The sequence below is a fragment of the Bombina bombina genome, chromosome 3 (assembly GCF_027579735.1).
Source record: "Bombina bombina isolate aBomBom1 chromosome 3, aBomBom1.pri, whole genome shotgun sequence".
Classification (NCBI taxonomy): Eukaryota; Metazoa; Chordata; class Amphibia; order Anura; family Bombinatoridae; genus Bombina; species Bombina bombina.
Window position 1 is genome coordinate 694,675,387 of NC_069501.1, and position 21,017 is coordinate 694,696,403.

At 36.0% G+C, this 21,017-nt stretch overlaps 1 protein-coding gene across 1 annotated transcript in view; it reads right to left on the reverse strand.

Annotated features, from left to right (window-relative positions):
- The window catches only part of LOC128652486 (uncharacterized), an 868,114-nt gene that overhangs the window by 64,949 nt on the left and 782,148 nt on the right, over window positions 1–21,017 (reverse strand). Inside the window, exons 96-98 of the mRNA XM_053705422.1 lie at window positions 13,453–13,660; window positions 10,555–10,733; window positions 7,311–7,444 (exon numbers count right to left, since the gene is read on the reverse strand). Coding sequence (XP_053561397.1) covers window positions 7,311–7,444; window positions 10,555–10,733; window positions 13,453–13,660 — 521 coding nt within the window. The remainder of the gene's footprint in view (window positions 1–7,310; window positions 7,445–10,554; window positions 10,734–13,452; window positions 13,661–21,017) is intronic.

Below are 21,017 nucleotides of genomic sequence, written 5' to 3' on the forward strand. Positions count from 1 at the left end.
ATTCAATCAGCCAATCAGATTGAGCTCGCATTCTTTTGGCTGTTCTGATCAGCAGGTGGAGGCGACGTTGAGGGGGGCAGGTTAGGGGTTAATAAATATAATATAGGGGTCGGCGGTGTTAGGGGCAGCAGATTAGGGGTACATAGCTATAATGTAGCTGGCGGCGGCGTGCAGACGGCAGATTAGGGGTTAATAAGTGTAGGTGGCTGGCGGCGACGTTGTGGGGGGCAGATTAGGGGTTAATAAATATAATATAGGGATCGGCGGTGTTAGGGGCAGCAGATTAGGGGTACATAAGTATAAGGTAGGTGGCGGTCAGCAGATTAGGGGTTAAAAAAATTAAATCGAGTGGCGGCGATGTGGGGGGACCTCGGTTTAGGGGTACATAGGTAGTTTATGGGTGTTAGTGTACTTTAGAGCACAGTAGTTAAGAGATTTATAAACCACCGGCGTTAGCCCAGAAAGCTCTTGACTACTGACTTTTTTCTGCGGCTGGAGTTTTGTCATTAGAATTCTAACGCTCACTTCAGCCACGACTCTAAATACCGGAGTTAGGAAGATCCCATTGAAAAGATAGGATACGCAATTGACGTAAGGGGATCTGCGGTATGGAAAAGTCGCGGCTGAAAAGTGAGCGTTAGACCCTTTCCTGACTGACTCTAAATACCGGCGCTAGCCTAAAACCAGCGTTAGGAGCCTCTAACGCTGGTTTTCACGGCTACCGCCAAACTCCAAATCTAGGCCCTAGAATGTAATATATCTATTACAATGTGAATGTAAAATACAATATTTAGGTCAAACCTCAAGATTTATAAAAACTAGAATACTCGAACATCTGTATAAAATAGAAAAAAAGAAGGACGATCATGGTGTCCCCATTCATTTTAACAACTGTCAATGTTATAAAAACAAAAATCATCTATTCTGGATAGGTATCGAAAAAGTCTCTCTACATTGGAGAGGAGGTGAGATAGAAAAATCACTAAATAAGAGAGAACTTTGGTGGATACACACACTAAAGACCTATGGCCATCACGGATTAAATAAAGACATTAGAGTAGCGGCCTTTATATAATCTAAGAGTATAACATGATAGGATGTCCTATTCATAATATTCGTAATGAATGAATTACAATTTATTCATATGTATTTTTGTATGTATATTTTTATTTTATTTTTATATGTATATGTATTTTATTTTTGTATGTATATTTTTATTTTATCTTCATATTTTTATAATACTATTTAATTTAAAATATGTCATACATATCTGGTTCAGAACAATATAACGATTTTTGAAATGTAATTTTTATCTATAAAAATGCAAAGTTCTTTTGTTGTTTGGTTCCTTTCTGTTAACTGAACCCTTAGTGATCTGCACTATTATTTTCAGATCGTTGCACATAAATACTGGACTTTTAACAATGATTATGGATAAGCCGATAAAGAACTTTTTCACATCCGACGAAAATTGGAATGGAAACAAAAGGTTGCCGAAAAACATCCAGGATTGGCTCTTCCGTCAAACACGTGATCACAAGTCAGAAGCGGACCTGATTTAGAACTTACGTCCAATATGAACTTGAAAGGGAACTACTGTTTAACTGATTTTGATTGGTCCTAAAAACAAGGTGAAATTTTCATATTGTCATCCGATTTATATAGTATAATTATAATTAGATCTTTGCATTTTTGCACACTAACAATGATCTAAATAGAAACCGGCTGACAATATTGACATCTTAATTTTTGTAAATCTTGTAAATTTTGTGAGTCTGGCTCCGGTGAGACCGGAAAAGGAACATTAATTATTTCTGTATAAAAGCACCTGTGTAAATCCAAAGGCAGCATCTTACCTTTTTAATGCTCTTGAGAAAGACGAAACATCGTTGAAACGCGTAGAGCTTTTGATTATGAGCTTTTATCTATTTGTCCATAGTGACATTTTAAATAAATTCGTATTTTTATGAACTTTTGCTTGCTGCCTTTTTGGATTTTTGGATTTCTTTTAATTACACCAGCGGGAGTGCAGCAAAAGGAGCCGGATTCCGATTTTATCGGAGTAAGTATACTGCACATTTTGCACCAGTTGTATACTGCATTCAAAGCACATTATCCTGTATTCACAGCTACAGTGGATTGGGGGAATACCTAATACCTAATCGCAAAATATCATTCAGATCTTTTTTCAGAGTAAGTATACTGCACAATTATATGGTGTTGATCTACACACACAGAAATAAAGTCCTTTCATTCCCAGGCAATTTTGGAGCACAGAATAAGAAAACACCTGCGCCTCTATACCACACACCACAACAATTACCACAGTCTCATTTTGGGAGAGACTGATAGACGGCAGCGGTATATACAGAGGGGAGTATTTTAACCTGTGTAGATAGATATTGTTTGTCAACATTCTAACATATTTTGTACATTTGTTTTGTTTATCTATATTTTTAATGGGACTTGCATAGCGCCGGTATTACAAGTCTGACCAAAAGTGAGCGGTAGACCCTCTCCTGTCAAGACTGGTACCGCATTTTAAAGCCAGTTGTTAAGAGTTTTACACTACAACGCTGTAGCATAAAACTCTTAACTAAAGTGCTAACAAGTACACTAACACCCATAAACTACCTATTAACCCCTAAACCGAGGCCCCCCCACATTGCCAACACTAAAATAACATTTTTAACCACTAATCTGCCGAACCGGACTTTGCCGCCACTATAATAAACATATTAACCCCTAAACCGCCGCACTCCCGCATCGCAAACACTATTTAAATATTATTAACCCCTAATCTGTCTGCCCTAACATTGCCGCCACCTACCTACATTTATTAACCCCTAATCTGCTGCCCCCAACGTCGCCGCCACTATATTAAATGTATTAACCCCTAAATCTAAGTCTAACCCTAACTAACTTAAATATAATTACAATAAATATAAATAAAATTACTACAATTCACTAAATTATTCCTAAATTATTCCTATTTAAAACTAAATACTTACCTATAAAATAAACCCTAAGATAGCTACAATATAACTAATAGTTACATTGTAGCTAGCTTAGGGTTTATTTTTATTTTACAGGCAACTTTGTATTTATTTTAACTAGGTACAATATTTATTAAATAGTGATTAACTATTTAATAACTACCTAGTTAAAATAAATACAAATTTACCTGTAAAATAAAAACTAACCTAAGTTACAATTAAACCTAACACTACACTATAATTAAATAAATTACCTAAACTAAATAGAATTGATTACAATTTAAAAAAAAATATCTAAAGTATGAAAAACAACAAACACTAAATTACAGAAAATAATAAAATAATTACAAGATTTTTAAACTAATTACACCTAATCTAATCCCCCTAACAAAATAAAAAAGCCCCCCAAAATAAAAAAGCCCTACCCTACACTAAATTACAAATAGCCCTTAAAAGTGCCTTTTGCGGGTCATTGCCCCAAAGTAATCAGCTCTTTTACCTGTAAAAAAGTACAAATACCCCCCCAACATTAAAACCCACCACCCACACAACCAACCCTACTCTAAAACCCACCCAATCCCCCCTTAAAAAAACTAACACTAACCCCTTGAAGATCACCCTACCGTGAGACGTCTTCACCCAACCGGGCAGAAGTGATCCTCCAGACGGGCAGAAGTCTTCATCCAGACGGCATCTTCTATCTTCATCCATCCGGTGCAGAGCGGGTCCATCTTCAAGACATCTGACGCGGAGCATCCTCTTCAAACGGCCGACGACTGAATGAAGGTTCCTTTAAGTGACGTCATCCAAGATGGCGTCCCTTCAATTCCAATCAGCCAATAGAATGCAAGCTCAATTCTATTGGCTGATTGCTTCAGCCAATAGGATTTTTTCTACCTTAATTCCCATTGGCTGATAGAATTCTATCAGCCAATCGGAATTGAAGGGACGCCACTTTGGATGACGTCACTTTAAGGAACCTTCATTCAGTCGTCAGCCGTCGTTTGAAGAGGATGCTCCGCGGCGGATGTCTTGAAGATGGACCCGTCTGGAGGACCTCTTCTGCCCGGCTTGGATGAAGACTTCTGCCCGTCTGGAGGACCACTTCTGCCTGGTTGGGTGAAGACGTCTCATGGTAGGGTGATCTTCAAGGGGTTAGTGTTAGGTTTTTTTAAGGGGGGATTGGGTGGGTTTTAGAGTAGGGTTGGTTGTGTGGGTGGTGGGTTTTAATGTTGGGGGGTATTTGTACTTTTTTTTTACAGGTAAAAGAGCTGATTACTTTGGGGCAATGCCCAGCAAAAGGCCCTTTTAAGGGCTATATGTAATTTAGTGTAGGGTAGGGCTTTTTTTATTTTGGGCGGCTTTTTTATTTTGTTAGGGGGATTAGATTAGGGGGATTAGAATTCTATCAGCCAATCAGAATTAAAGGTGAAAAAATCCTATTGGCTGATGCAATCAGCCAATAGGATTGAGCTTGCATTCTATTGGCTGTTATTTTGTTAGGGGGATTAGATTAGGGGGATTAGAATTCTATCAGCCAATCAGAATTAAAGGTGAAAAAATCCTATTGGCTGATGCAATCAGCCAATAGGATTGAGCTTGCATTCTATTGGCTGTTCCAATCAGCCAATAGGATTGAGCTTGCATTCTATTGGCTGTTCCAATCAGCCAATAGAATGCAAGCTCAATCCTATTAGATGATTGGATCATCAAATAGGATTGAAGCTCAATCCTATTGGTTGATTGTATCAGCCAATAGGATTTTTTCACCTTTAATTCTGATTGGCTGATAGAATTCTATCAGCCAATCGGAATTCAAGCGATGCCATCTTGGATGACGTCACTTAAAGGAACCTTCATTCGAGAAGAGCCATCGTCAGAAGAGGATGCTCCACGCTGGATATTTTGAAGATGGAGCCGCCCCGCGCCGGATGGATGAAGATAGAAGATGCCGTCTGGATGACCACTTCTTGCCGCTTGGATGAAGACTTCTCTCTGCTTCGTTGAGGACTTTTTGCCGCCTGGATGAAGACTTCTCCCGGCTTCATTGAGGATGGATATATGGTCTTCAAAAACTGTAAGTGGATCTTCGGGGGTTAGTGTTAGTTTTTTTTAAGGCTTTATTGGGTGGGTTTTATTTTTAGCTTAGGGTTTGGGCAGAAAAAGAGCTAAATGCCCTTTTAAGGGCAATGCCCATACAAATGCCCTTTTCAGGGAAATGGGGAGCTTAGTTTTTTTTTAGTTAGTATTTTATTTGGGGGGTTGGTTGTGTGGGTGGTGGGTTTTACTGTTGGGGGGCTGTTTGTATTTTTTTTTTACAGGTAAAAGAGCTGATTTCTTTGGGGCAATGCCCCGCAAAAGGCCCTTTTAAGGGCCATTGGTAGTTTATTGTAGGCTAGGGTTTTTTTATTTGGGGGGGGGGCTTTTTTATTTTCATAGGGCTATTAGATTAGGTGTAATTAGTTTAAATATTTGATCATTTCTTTTTTATTTTGTGTAATTTAGTGTTTGTTTTTTGTAATTTAGTTAATTGAATTTAATGAATGTAATTTATTTAATTGTATTGTAAGGTTAGGTGTTAGTATAAGGCAGGTTATGTTTTATTTTACAGGTACATTTGTATTTATTGTAACAAGGTAGCTAGTAAATAGTTAATAACTATTTAGTAACTATTCTACCTAGTTAAAATAAATACAAACTTATCTGTGAAATAAAAATAATAACCCCAGATTGCTACAATGTAACTATTAGTTATATTGTTGCTACCTTAGGGTTTATTTTATAGGTAAGTATTTAGTTTTAAATAGGAATTATTTAGTTATTAATAGCATGTTTTATTTAGATTTATTTTAATTACATAAAAGTTAGTGGGTGTTAGGGTTAGGTTTAGGGGTTAATACCTTTAGTATAGTGGTGGCGACATTGGGGGTTAATAAGTGTAGGTAGGTGGCAGCGACATTGGGGGTGGCAGATTAGGGGTTAATACCTTAAATATAGTGGCGGCGACATTGGGGACAGCAGATTAGGGGTTAATAACTGTAATGTAGGTGGCGGCGAAATTGGGGCAGCAGATTAGGGGTTAATAAGTGTAGGTAGGTGGCAGTGACATTGGGGGCAGCATATTAGGGGTTAATAAGTGTAATGTAGGTGGCGGCGATATTGGGGGCGGCAATATTGGGGGCAGCAGATTAGGGGTTAATAAGTATAATGTAGGTGTTGGCGATGTCGGGGGCGGCAGATTAGGGGTTAATAAGTGTAATGTAGGTGTTGGCGATGTCGGGGGCGGCAGATTAGGGGTGTTTAAACTCAGGGTTTATGTTAGGTGTAAACATACATTATCTTTCCCCATAGGAATCAATGGGGCTGCGTTACGGAGTTTTACACTCCTTTATTGCAGGTGTTAGGCTTTTTTTCAGCCGGCTCTCCCCATTGATGTCTATGGGGAAATTGTGCATGAGCACGTAACACCAGCTCACTGCAGAGCTGGTATTGGAGTGCGGTATGGAGCTCAATTTTGCTTTACGCTGCAAAATTGCCTGCTGACGCCGGGTTTTCGTAAACCTGTAATACCATCGCTGTAGGGAGGTGAGCGGTGTTAATAACTTGCATGTTAGTACCGAGCAGCTCTTACCTCAAAACTCGTAATCTATCTGATGGTTATTAAGCTACTCTCACCCAAGGTAATCCTGAAAATCTGGCCTGTTAAGTAGGCCTGAGGACAGGTTTGAAAAACAGTGTAGTAGTGCATTGCTGCTCCTTCAACAAAATATACTAAAAGAATAAAGCAAATTTAATAATAGAAATACATTGGAAAGTTGTTTAAAATCGCATGCTCTATCTGATTAATGAAAGAACATTTTTGGGTTTCATGTCCTTTTAAGCAGAAGAATAATTAATTTTTTTTTATAAAAAACAACAACATCCTAGATAAAATTATTATAATTAAATAATCATGTTCTAATTGGACAGACATTCTTACAAATGACAGATAATTATATATGAATCCACTAAAGAACACGGTAATCATTCTAGCGTAAACCGCAATTGCGTTCACGCATTCGCTTTCAACTTGTAATACGAGCGGTAAACCCAATGTGCACAAACCCGCGATAAATCACTTTCACTCGCGCAACAATGTTAGCGTGCCACTCGTAATCTGGCCCTAATCTGTGAAACATCATACAGTATAAGCATATTATTTGTAAGCATTGTTTTACACGTGTATCAGATGATGGATGTGTGAGAGTATTTGTTGAATGTATCTTTTGTAATTTACTGTGAGAGAATAAATTCAATCTTAAATGAAGACTCTACCTTGATTTCTTTAGATGGTTATTTTTAAAATCCCATTCTGCACCTTGTAAAATTAGACTCTCGAGGTACAACTGATATCCCTCTGTATCAGGCTTGTAATCAGGATATTCAGCTATGTGACACTGGAGTACCACCTGCAGGCAAAAGAAATCAAACACATCAAGCGCTCACACTGAGGCAGAAGCTGTCAGTCAACAAGCGTGCAGTGAGAACATTTTGTTTTCTTGGCTCACAAATTCAAAATATATCATTATTTTGTAGCACAAAATGTACATTATCTGCAAGAGCATTTTCTAAACAAATAGATAAATAATACAATTCTTATGGCCATATAATAAATGTTTTTACATGTTCAATAAAAATGTTAAATTAACTGCATCTTCACATTCTCTCCCATCAAATGCTTTCACTGCTACACCACGTTATACTATTCAGAAGACAAATACAAATTAAGTATATGCTGCTTTAACTGGGAGAAGGCAAAGTAAAAATAGAATTTCATAATAGAATGAGCTCCAAGAAAGAGCATAAAGAAATGTAATATAGGAATTCACAGAATCTCAGAACTTCATACAGTTCATTTAAAGCAGTAATTTTTATTACTTATACTTCTGAGAAAAGCCAAAGGCAATTAACTTTGAATGGCTCCTAGATACACACTATTAGTGCTTATTGAATCCCAAATGGTGTCATGAGGACAATTCTACAATTTTAGATTAATTTAAAATAAATCTACCTATATAAATGTCATTAACCTCTTTGTGCAGGGTTGTTTTTTTTTTAAACAAAAGCAGCTAAGTGCTTAATACTTTACTGCCATATAAAGTGAACACAATAATAAATGCATTGTTATTTTCATAATCCACACTAGGGTGGACTTCATTATTTAAGGTAATTTTATTACTCATTTACTGAGAGCATGTTTTTTTGTGAGGAAAGCAGTTACGTTTAAATATTTTTTAATAAAGTTACTTCTGTGGGCTTCTGCATGCTACAATGTGAACATGAAAAATACTGATCTCTTTATATGTAATTGCATTCAACTTTGAGTAAACTTCTGAATCATTTAAAACCACTTTATGTCAGAACCATATTTTAGTTTGTGTGAATCCTTAATCTCAGGCTTTAGTTCCTGAGAAGCGGTTAACATATCAAATACTGGTCTATAGGAAATTAGGTATATATATATATATATATATATATATATATATATATATATATATATATATATATATATGTGTGTGTGTGTGTGTGTGTGCAAACACTGTATAGTTAAAGGGACAGAACACTGTAAAATAGTTTTTCCGTTAATGCATTTCCAAATACTTTTTTACCAACTACAGAGTATAAAACGTATGAGATTTGCTTTTTTAAGGTTTATTTGTGTATATGAATTAGCTGATTTTGTGTTGTGAAGCCACAACCTAATAAAATGGGTTGAGGCTTGTAGGTATAATCAGATCTCACTACTTTATCACATTGTGTACATATACCTGCTTCTTTATCTTATATCTGTCCATAAACCAATAACCAATAACAATGGAAAATTAACATTGTATTAATTTATCTCTTTTATAACCCTCTGGGACTGTAATTTATTCTACTGGCTGTGTTTATACAGCTTATCTATAGCTTGAACTAAGGCCAAAAACTTTCAGAATGGGTGGGGATACCACACACTAAATCAACTATTTTAAAAGACAATATAAGGGTAAACAAAATACTTGTAAACAATTTCATACACTCCATCAGGTAAAGTGGATAATTGGGAACAAATTGAAAGGGAGACAAAACTCCCGTCATGGATCATCTAAATAGTGTATTTATGTGATACATTAAAGCTCTCAAGCAGAATTACTCTTGAAAACAATGTAGTTGATAATCAAATCTCAAAAGTCAGTCGTACAGAATAATTTAATCAAGGAGTAGCTGTGCATATATTTGGGAGCAATAGCCCACATTTCACATTAGTTTGATCGAAATCAAGACAACAAACGTCTAGTAATTCTTTGCCCTCTAGTATTATTTTTAGTTACCAGAAGGTATTTTTGTGAGTTGTGTATTTATACTATTAGTTGGTAGGTTTATAATTAGCTTGGTTACACATTTATACATCTATATTCCTAATATATAATTATTATATTTGATTCAGTATTATTTTGCTATAATTGTAAAATGCCATTATACAATTATGCATTTATGTATGAATACAATTGTATTTTGTTGTTTATAAGAAACCTATGCAAATGTATGAACATTACTCTTTGGCCAAAATGAACACTAATATAATAAGTTTGATTAACATGGTTAAATCTGTTCAAAATATATAACTGCATATTCATAGTGTGTGCAACTGCCTTATTACAATGAATCTGGCCATGTTATCTGGGAGGAGTGCCCAGCACCTACAACTGTTATCTTTGCATCTAAGCAACATCTTCCAATACACCTGGAGGATGATGTTTAATTAGCTCACTCCCTACCTGTACTTACATGACAGGGAAACTGGCAGGTCTGCTGGAGTCTTGTAATTTACCTTAGGTATTTGCAGGGCAGAGCTATGCCCTTACTCATAACAACATTTGAAAATCTTTCATTTGAAATATTGTAAAAAAAAAAAAGTAAATGTTTCAAGTCCTCAGTTACTGGACTGTTTTCTGTATAAAGAAAAATATCAATACTAAAGCAATGTCATGCGTTACGTTTTTTGCATATGTATAATTCCCTGCATCATTGCTTTAGATCTAGTCCCCTGTGGGTGGACACATACCTTGGTACACACCCATGCAACTGGGCTACAATTTGCTATTGAAAAATCTTATGGGTTGTCTGCTCCAACATATTATGCCAGGGGGCTTGAGAGGGGTAATAACCACTATAATTTTACATTCATCAACAGTCTAATGGTAACCTCATTTCATGTATTGTGTGCAGAGTCAGCACCTGTAGTTATTATTTACCACTACACGGGATCTGCATATTGCTGCAAAAACCTATGGTATCTAAGACTTACAGGAGTACTGGAATTTGTATATTAGTTTTTCTTACCATATGCTATGTCTCATAATTGAAAAAAAAAAAATATTCTTGTCCAGCCATTTATACATTTAATGGAGTTGTTTAGTGCCCTTTCCCTATTATTATCATTTTTTTTATTACAATCCACATCATATTCTAGATGGTATTTAGCAGATTTTTAGATGGTACTTAGCAGATTTCTTTAATTGAGTACCAATAATAATACCTCATGCAGTGTATATCCATGATGGACTGCAAATTCCACTCTTAATGCAATTAATAAGGCCTCTGGATTGTTTAGTCCACCAAGGTAAATAGAAGTCATAGCCTCTTTTTCACTTTTGGCAAATGGCATTAAACCTTTCTTCACCCACTGCTTTAGCTGCTTGTGTTTCTTATGAAGATCTAAATAATATAAAAATGTGTCGTGAGACAAAGCAACAACATTCCATATTAGAATAAGAGCTAAAGTTACAATTTCAGTCACATTAAACAATCAATGCAAACATGTTTTAAGCAGTTTTTGTATAGCTTCTTTATCTTTAATAATTAGAGCATCCAGTGTCATAAAGCACAGCAGGCAATTTCACATAAACCACTCTAAAGAGGTAAGAGCCTTAATATCAGGCATAATCAGCAGCGTTGTTGACTTAATGGTACTTATTATGCCATATCTATAGAAAAATGATTTAGTCATAATAATAGCTTAACATTTGGTAACATTATAATAAGCTTAAAATCACTGATAACACAATTAAATGTATTACATATTTGTGAGAAATGTAAATATATGTTGGTTATTATTATTACATGGTTTTATTAACACACCAAAAGGTTTTGTAGGTAGATTTATTGATTCCAAATATGATGTATTTTGTAGTTTTCTAATAAAGAATGTTTTCATAGTAATTACTTGTTACATAAGGTTATGCCTTTTCCATGTATTAAGCATTACATATCCTGTCTTCATTCGTCAATTTTATGTTTCAGTTCAATACTTTCTGGTAGAACATGATTTAGGGCTGCAACTAACGATTATTTTCATAATCGATTAATCGGCCGATTATTTTTTTGATTAATCGACTAATCGGATAAAAAGAGAATCAATAATAGTTTTCTATGTTTTAAATAAAATCCACATAATGAGACTAAAACTTTACATTAGCACAACTGTTTCTTCCATTTTTAAGCAGCAGAGCACAGTTTTATAATTAAACAAAACAAAACCACAAACTGTTTGAAAAGAGGTAGAACTAGAAAGAGTTAGGCTATCACTGTTAATAACATTCTGTTATTCACTCTTTCAGAAACTTTGCATTGAAATGCAAAAATCTCAACATGTCCACATGCTTCTGGCTAAGGCTGGTTCTCTGTTTACAGCTATATTTCCTGCAGCAGAGAAAAACAGCAGAGGCTGTTGAGATGCATAAGTAGGGTTTTGCCAATTTCACCAAAGTGGGATATTTATCTTTGTTAGCTCTTCACCAATGCTAAGTGTTTTCTACCTTGGCAAGGGGCCTCTCAAAGTAACCCTTGACTTCATTCTAACATAAAAATATCTTGAATATCTATATGCAATGGTAAATAACTAGCTATAAGGTTAGGGGAAATATCTAGTCCGCTCTAAAAATAATGAATACATACTTATAAAGGTTGAAAAACCAACTAATCGATTATGAGATTCGTTGACAACTATTTTCATAATCGATTATGACGATTAGTTGTTGCAGCTCTAATATGATATATATATATATTTATATATATGTCAAGAAAAAGAGCACTCTCACCTTATTAATCAGCTGCCAGGGTGCCAGCGGTTCAATATATGTAGAAATAGAAGGCACTCTCTGGTCTTTTTACAAAGGTGGTTTATTGAAATAATATGCTCTGAAGGAAGTGGAGTGTGTCCCTGAAACGTCACACTTGTTTAAATAAACCACTTTTGTAAAAAGAACAGAGAGTGCCTTCTATTTCCATATATATATATATATATATATATATATATATATATATATATATATATATATACGTTAGATTGTACTCTATACTTACTAATATAAGTTTACAAAGGAATAGAACAAGAATAAGTAATATTGTGTGGCAACCACAAAGCATACAATCTATTTTAACTCACTTGGCACATATCAATCTATTATTTTATATATATATATATATATATATATATATATATATATATATATATATATATATATATATATATATATATATATTTTAATATATATATATATATATATATATATATATATATATATATAAAAATATATGAAAAACAATCAGTAACACCTGCCAATTTTCCTCCTAAAGACAGACACAGTCTTAAATTATTGTCGGTAGAAATTGATCAGAAAGGTGCATATATTCCCAGAAGACATAACCAGCAAGAGCTCCAACCCTTGATAATAATGTATTCCTAATAAAATAAGCCTGTAACAAACATAGTCATTTCTTGTAGCATGCTTAACTTTAGAACTATTGCTTCACACTCTACATAATGCAGTTACTCTATTATTTTCAGATTTTACCAAAGACAGATTTTTTTTATTTATTATAATAACCAATGCATTGACCCTTGCAATGGTTAGTGTAGAATATTACATAGACCAGATGTTAGTTTCTTATTATTAGAGATGGGCTCATAAATTGCATCACTCCATAAATAATAATCACTGACTGAATGTCTAATGACTTATCAAAATAAAAGTAAATATTTATTCACTGTAACTTTAATGGCACATTATGTGTGGTATTGTGGGTAACCATAAACATAGCTCATTACTTAAAAGAAGAATCTATAAATATAGTATGTTAATTATCAGGAAAATAATGTTTCTTTAAATTAAACTAGCAAGGAAAATGCTAAAAAAATACATTAAAAGCAATTTACACTCTGGAAAAAATACAGGATCTATCAGCCTTTAATGTACAAAGGGCTAGACTCCAGTTGTAAGCAATTGGTATCAATAACAATACATTTATGTCTTCAAAGAGTTTTGTTGTCAATATCAATTGTTAAGTTTATAGTTGTTGAGTTTATATCTTGAATGTCATTCAGCCTAAGCTATGTTATGATGTATTCTGTTACATATACTGGTAAGTAACTTGCCTTGCAGCCAGCTTAATAAACTGTGTGATGCCGGATGTTGCCTGTGTGGGTAAAGCCATGATTGTGGAACTTCTGATTTCTGTAAAGCCTCTGCAATCTCTCTGAGATATCTCTCTGGTATTGCAGGTAAACCAACAATCAAGAATTGTGAGAGCTCTTCAACACTGTGTTTTATGTCTTTCAGGAATGTGTTTATCCAATTGCATTCCTAAATTAAGAAAATATAAAGGTTTGAAAAATAAAAAAGACATACTACATTAGCTTATCAAGAATTACTTTAATAATGCAAAATGTGTCAACGTTTTAGTTGTGAATAGGCCAGTTTATTTCATGTAAATTAATTTAATCAGCTTGTCAAATGAACAGAAAAATAATATTTTTTTTGTTTGCCTTTTCACCCTGGGATATCCCTAAATTATGTATCAAATGTAAATGATACCATATGTTGTGTTTTACCGTTAAAATAAAAAGAAGAAATAAATTTAATGAATAAATCGCAATATACTCAATATTAAGCTATATACAGTATATATATATATATATATATATATATATATATATATATATATATATATATATATATATAAAGATCTTTAGGTACACAAGCACTCTCACCAAACTTATCTGATAGCCACCAGGGTGCAAAGTAGGAATAATAGTTTAGCAGGAAATAAGCACTCTCTGGTTTTGAAAAACAAAAGTATATTTTATTAGCATAGCGCTAGTAAAATATATATAAATATATAGATATACATATATCTATATTTAAATACTATTGGCCTCATTTATGAAGCTGAAGATGCAGCTTTGGGGCATAAGTGTTGAAGGCTTGAACCTCAGGATTGAACCAAATGATTGTCAAGCCCTACTCATATTAAAAGTTGAAAGTAAACGCCATCGCTAGAGCGCAATTGAAGTCAACGCGCATTGGGCTAAAGCTAGACACAAAAAGTTGCACAAAACACATCAAAAATACATTTAAAAAATCAGTTACACTCAAAATAACACCATCTAATAAAAAATATTTAAAAAAAATATTGCATAAAATAGTTATAAAGGCTCAAAGACATGAGGTCTCAGGTGTTAGAATAAAAAAAGGCAGACAAAGGGCTTTAACATTGAGATACATACATATAAATGTCTTAAGATGTATATGCATATATATATATATATATACTGTATATGTATGTACATATGTATTTTTATGTGTATATATGTATTTACAGACATATATACACATAAATACACACACACATATATATATATATATATATATATATATATATATATATATATATATACACACACACACACACACATTGGAGCCCTTTGCAGATAAGTAGCTGAAAACATGTAAAAACATATTTATGCAATATTCATATTTAATAAAGTGTTATATTGTGTATTTACTGTAAATATGTAACATTCCAATGTTCTGCACATAACAAAATATGTTCTATGTATTTATAAATAGATATTCCTATATATATCTGTATATTTCTATACCACTATATAATCATGTTTATAGTGTGTGTATATATATATATATATATATATATATATACACATACAGGTGGCCCTCGGTTTACACCGGTTAAATTTGCGCCCTTTAGAATAACAACCTTTTTTTCAGTCATGTGCACTAATTAAAATAGCCAGTAGGTGGAGCTGTCCGCTTGTTTTGCAGTAAAGTTATGCAACTTAACAGGTCTAAAATCGATCTGTGTACACAGAGCAGACATTAGCTATCGAGCAGCCACTTCCCTATTATCTTCCTGTCCAGCTGCTTGAGGTGAGGGTATCTAACTGCTTATTAATCACTGCAGATTGAAATGCAAAGAATAGGTGTAGACCTAATATAATCTAACATGCTAACTGATTGCAGAAAAATGCAAGTAAAAAAATGTTTTTGTTCATTAAACTTAGTTTGATGATGATGCAGTCTGTTGTGTAATTATTTTATTAGGTGCTGTTAGCAAATGTTTTTGCTCATTAAACTTAGTTTGATGATAATAGAATCTATATTATTAGGTTTATATATGCTGTTTAGGATTTAAAGTCTTCATTTCAAAGCTTTAAAAATAATGTATTAGGTGTTACTTATGACAATTTTGAGAGGGGCCTGGAACCTAACTCCCTCACTTCCCATTGACTTACATTATAAACTGGGTTTCAATTTACAACGGTTTCGATTTACAACCATTCCTCCTGGAACCTAACTCCGGCGTAAACTGAGGGCTACCTGTATATATATATATATATATATATATATATATATATATATATATAGGTATAAATATATATTTGTGCAAAATACCCTCAGATATATATAGAAATATGTATTTATGAATAAATAGGACTTTTTCTTCTATGTTAAAAACATTGGAATGTGAAATATTCATATTTTCATGTCAGGATAGCGCACTTGAGAATATCCTAAATTCGGCTTTTTATGAAAATTTAAATAGCAAATACAATATCCTAAATTCAGCTTTTTATGAGAGTCGGACTAAAAAGTTTACTTTCAACTTGTAATACAAGCTCAACCCAACACGTGCAAAAAGCTTACTTCTAGCACAGTGTCAAATAGCTCTCCCCTTGTAATCTGGCCCATAAAAACAAAATTTATACTTACCTGATGAATGTATTTATTTCTGGACATGAAGAGTCGACAACATCCGACACCACCTTAGGGAGAAAACCCAATTTGGTACGATGGACAGCCTTATCAGCATGAAAAATAAGGTACGGTGAATCACACTGCAGAGCTGAAAGATCAGACACTCTGCAAGCAGAAGAAATAGCAAGAAGAAACAAAACCTTCCAAGATAACAATTTTATATCAACAATATGCATCGGCTCAAACGGAGCCTGCTGCAAAACTTTAAGAACTAGATTAAGGCTCCACGGGGGAGCAACAGGTTTAAACAGAGGCCTGATTCTAACCAGGGCCTGAACAAAGGCTTGAACATCTGGTAAGTCTGGCAGACATTTGTGCAAAAGGATACATAGTGCAGAAATCTGACCCAGACTACTAACCAATAAACCCTTCTCCAGGCCATCCTGAAGAAAAGATAAAATCCGGGGAATCCTCACCCTGCTCCAGGAGAACCCTTTAGATTCACACCAATAAAGATATTTACGCCATATCTTATGATAAATTGTGCGAGTAACAGTTTTGCGAGCCTGGAGCATAGTTTCAATGACCGATTCAGAAAAACCATGTCTAGACAGAACTAAGCGTTCAATCTCCAAGCAGTCAGCTTCAGAGAATCTAGGTTTGGATGGAAGAAAGGCCCCTGAATTAGAAGGTCCTTCCTCAGAGGTAACCTCCAGGGAGGTAGAGATGACATCCGTACCAGATCCTGCGAGGCCATGCAGGAGTTATTAGGATTACTGATGCTCTCTCCTGTTTAATACAAGCAATGACTAGTGGAAGGTGAGCAAACAGAGGAAACAGGTAAGCCAGAGAGAACATCCAAGGAACTGCTAGAGCATCTATCAGAACGGCCTGAGGATCTCTTGACCTTTAACTGTACTTTGGAACCTTGGCGTTTTGGCGGGACGCCATCAGATGCAACTCTGGAACCCCCCACCTGTGGGTTATCTGAGAGAACACTTCCGGATGTAGAGCCCACTCCCCGGGAGGAAAGGTCTGTCTGCTCAGAAACTCCGCCTCCCAATTGTCCACTCCTGGAATGTGGATGGCAGATAGAAGAAAATTATGAGCTTCCATCCACCGTAGAATTAAAGTCACCTACTTCATGGCGAAAGAACTTAGAGTTCCTCCATGATGTTTGATGTAAGCCACTGAGGTGATGTTGTCCAACTGGAATCTGATAAACTGGACTAAAGATAATTGAGGCAAAGCTGTCAAGGCATTGAAGATTGTTCTCAACTCCAAGATATTTATGGGAAGAGAAGCCTCTTCCTGAGACCACAGGCCCTGAGCCTTCAAAAAATCCCAAACAGCTCCCCAGCCTGGCTGGCGTCCGTTGTCACAATAACCCAGGAAGGTCTCAGGAAGCAAGTGTCCCGAGACAGATGTTCCTATGAAATCTACCACAAGAGAGTCTCTTGTTAGGGGGTCCAGATTTATCCTCTGTGATAAATCTGAATGGTCTCTGTTCCATTGACGGATCATACAAAGTTGCAGTGGTCGTAGATGGAACCGAGCAAAAGGAATGATGTCCATGGAAGCCACCATCAGCCCAATCACCTCCATGCATTGAGCCACTGATGGACGAAAAGCAGACTGGATGGAAAGGTAGGAAGCAAGAAGTTTGGATTTTCTGACCTCCATCAGGAAAATCTTCATGGACAGGGAATCTATGATAGTCCCTAGGAAACACACCTTTGTAGATGGAACAAGAGAACTCTTTTCCAGATTCACCTTCCACTCGTGGGAACGTAGAAAAGACAACAACATCTCTGTATGAGATTTTGTAAGTTGAAAAGATGGCGCCTGAACCAAGATGTCGGCTAGATAAGGCGCCACAACCATTCCCTGGGATCTGATCACTGCCAAAAGGGCTCCCAGAACCTTTGTGAATATTCTGGGAGCTGTAGCCAGACCAAACGGAAGGGCAACAAACTGGAAATGCATGTTCAGAAAGGCAAACCTTTAAAACTGGTAATGATCCCTGTGAATGGGAAGGTGTAAATACAAGTCATTCAGGTCTATGGTCGTCATGAATTGACCTTACTGGACCAATGGAAGAATGGAACGAATAGTTTCCATCTTGAAGGATGGAACCCTGAGGAATTTGTTTAGACACTTTAGATCTAGGATGGGACAAAAAGTTCCCTCCTTTTTGGGAACCACAAATAGATTTGAATAGAATCCTAGTCCTTGTTCCTTTAGAGGGAAAGATACAATAACTCCCAGGGAGGATAGGTCCTTCACGCAATTTAAGAAGGCCTCCCTCTTTACCTGGTTTAAGGATAATCTTGACAGGAGAAATCTGCCCCTTGGAGGGCAAGACTTGAATCCTATTCTGTATCCCTGTGATACTATGTCCACAGCCCATGGATTTGGGATATAGCATACCCAAGCCTGCCGAAAAAGAGAAAGCCTGCCCCCCACCTGATCCAAACTTGGATCGGGGGCAGACCCTTCATGCTGATTTAGAGTCAGCAGAAGGCTTTTTGTTTTGTTTTCCCTTGTTCCAGATTTCTGCCAGACCAGGTCCAAACTGAATTTTACCCTTATAAGGTAAAGCCAAAAGCTTGGCCTTTGAAGAAACATCAGCCGACCAAGATTTTAACCACAGAGCTCTGCGGGATAGCACAGTGTAGCTAGACATCTAAGCTCCCAGTCTAATTATCTGCATGTTGGCATCACAGATAAAGGTATTGGCCAGTTTGAGAGCTTTGATCCTATCTTGGATCTCCTCTACCATAGTTTCCTCTGAAATGAGATCAGACAAAGCATTGCACGAATAAGATGCTGCTCCCACAACTGTGGCAATATTCGCTGCAGGTTGCCCCTTTAATCCTTGATGGATATACATCTTTTTTAAGTAAGCCTCTAGCTTATTATCCATTGGATCCTTAAAAAAGCAACTATCCTCTATAGGAATGGTAGTTCTCTTAGCAAGAATAGAAATAGCTCCTTCTACTTTAGGTACAGTGCGCCATAAGTCACGAATAGAGTCAGCAACAGGAAACATCTTTTTAAAAACAGGGGAAGGGGAAAAATGAACCCCTAGCTTATCCCATTCCTGAGCTATAATTTCAGACATCTTCCTTGGAACAGGAAAAACCTCCTCATAAGATGGAGAATCATAAACTCTATCCAGTTTAGAAAACTTTGTGGGATTGACAGCAACCGAAGGTTCAGAGTCGTCCAAAGTAGCTAGAACCTCCTTCAGTAGTAACTGGAGGTGCTCAAGCTTAAATCTAAAATTAACCTCTTCAGACTCTCAAGATTTTTCTACTAAATTGAGTCTAAGCTTTCATCTTCAAAAGCTACTGAAGTATTTTAATCATCAGAAAATTGAGAAAGATTGACTAATGCAGACTTAGAAACAGAAGCTTTACTATCAGGCAGCTGTTTTGATTTTCTCTTACGCTTACCCGAGGAAGGGAAAGCTGACAACTCCGCATAAACTGCAGCAGTAATCTGAGCAGCAAAATCCCCAGGTAAATAAACACCTCAGGTGGTTGAGAAGACACAGAAGGCACAGTATGAGAAACAACTAAGGCTTGGGACGTTTGAGGAGAATGCTGAGGCATGTCACCCACAGCATTATCCTGAGAGACACTTGGCTCAGAAGGAAGTAACTTGTCTTTAAATTTTAAAGTTTTAGTTAAACATGAGGGGCAAAATTGCATAGGCAGGGCAATTTGGGCCTCTAAACACAGTAAACATTTATCCATAGAGATAGATTGATCCTGTTCTGAGTCCATAGCTATAGTAGAACGGTTCCCACTAGCAATGACAAAATAAAATATATTTTTTTTAAATATCTACCCAAAAAATTAAACAATTTAAACAAATTTAAACATCAAATGTAATAATACATATAGATGGTCAATTGTATTGAAAACCTACCGGCCAGAAAGACACCCCAATAGTAAGAGGAGAAACCGGAACTCTCTTTGCAGAGATCCTCTCCTCTTAAATGATCCGGGTAGATGCTAGAAACAACCTTCTAGCTGCAGCCGACACAAGAAGCCTCTAGCTGTGTAGTAAAGTTTTCACTATCTTCCTCAACGGCTCTGCTCCTAAAACCAGAAAGGCAGGCATCACGTGAGTGGGACCCAAATGAACTGCACCATCAGAAAACAAAGTGAGCCAAAGAGCCTCACAGTGAAAAATACGGCAGTTTAATAAAACCATTTTAACACAGGAACAGGTAAGCCCCATCAAGCGCAGCCCGATGAAGGGCAATAACAAAGAATAAGCCTCTCAACATAGATGCAATAAAATATGATAGGTCATATAATAAAGGAAATCCTCTACATTAACCCATAGCATCCCTTAGCCAAGTGAACTCCCTAAGTCTCATACTGGATTATAAATGGCAATAATTGTCCCCATATGAATCCTTAACTGATAAGGATTATTATGTCCCAAAATGGATCTGATTATAAAGATTAACCTCTTAAGTGCTGCTGTCATTCTGTACCTAGAAGGCAAATTCACTTACCTTAGATACAAATGCAAGACAGATGCTGCTCCTTAGGTGTGGCAGGTACTTCACTCCCTGTCATGGACCTGTAGGAAAAGAAAGAACAGAGTAACAAACTCTGGCTTTCTATAATAAAGGGTAGCAAAGTGTTAAAAGTAAAGCAAAGATAACCGCTCCACCTTTTAACTGCTAAAAGCCATCACTACTCTTACTAAAGAGATTAACATGGACACAGCTAGACCCCAATCCTTGCTTGCAGGGAAAAGTACCCATAAAAGGACTATATCTTCAGACACCAACTTCGCACATCCTCTATTGACAGAGACAAAGAGAATGACTGTGGATTATGGGTAAGGGAAGTTACACTTAACAGCTTTGCTGGGGTGCTCTTTGCCTCCTCCTGCTGGCCAGGAGTTGAATATCACACTG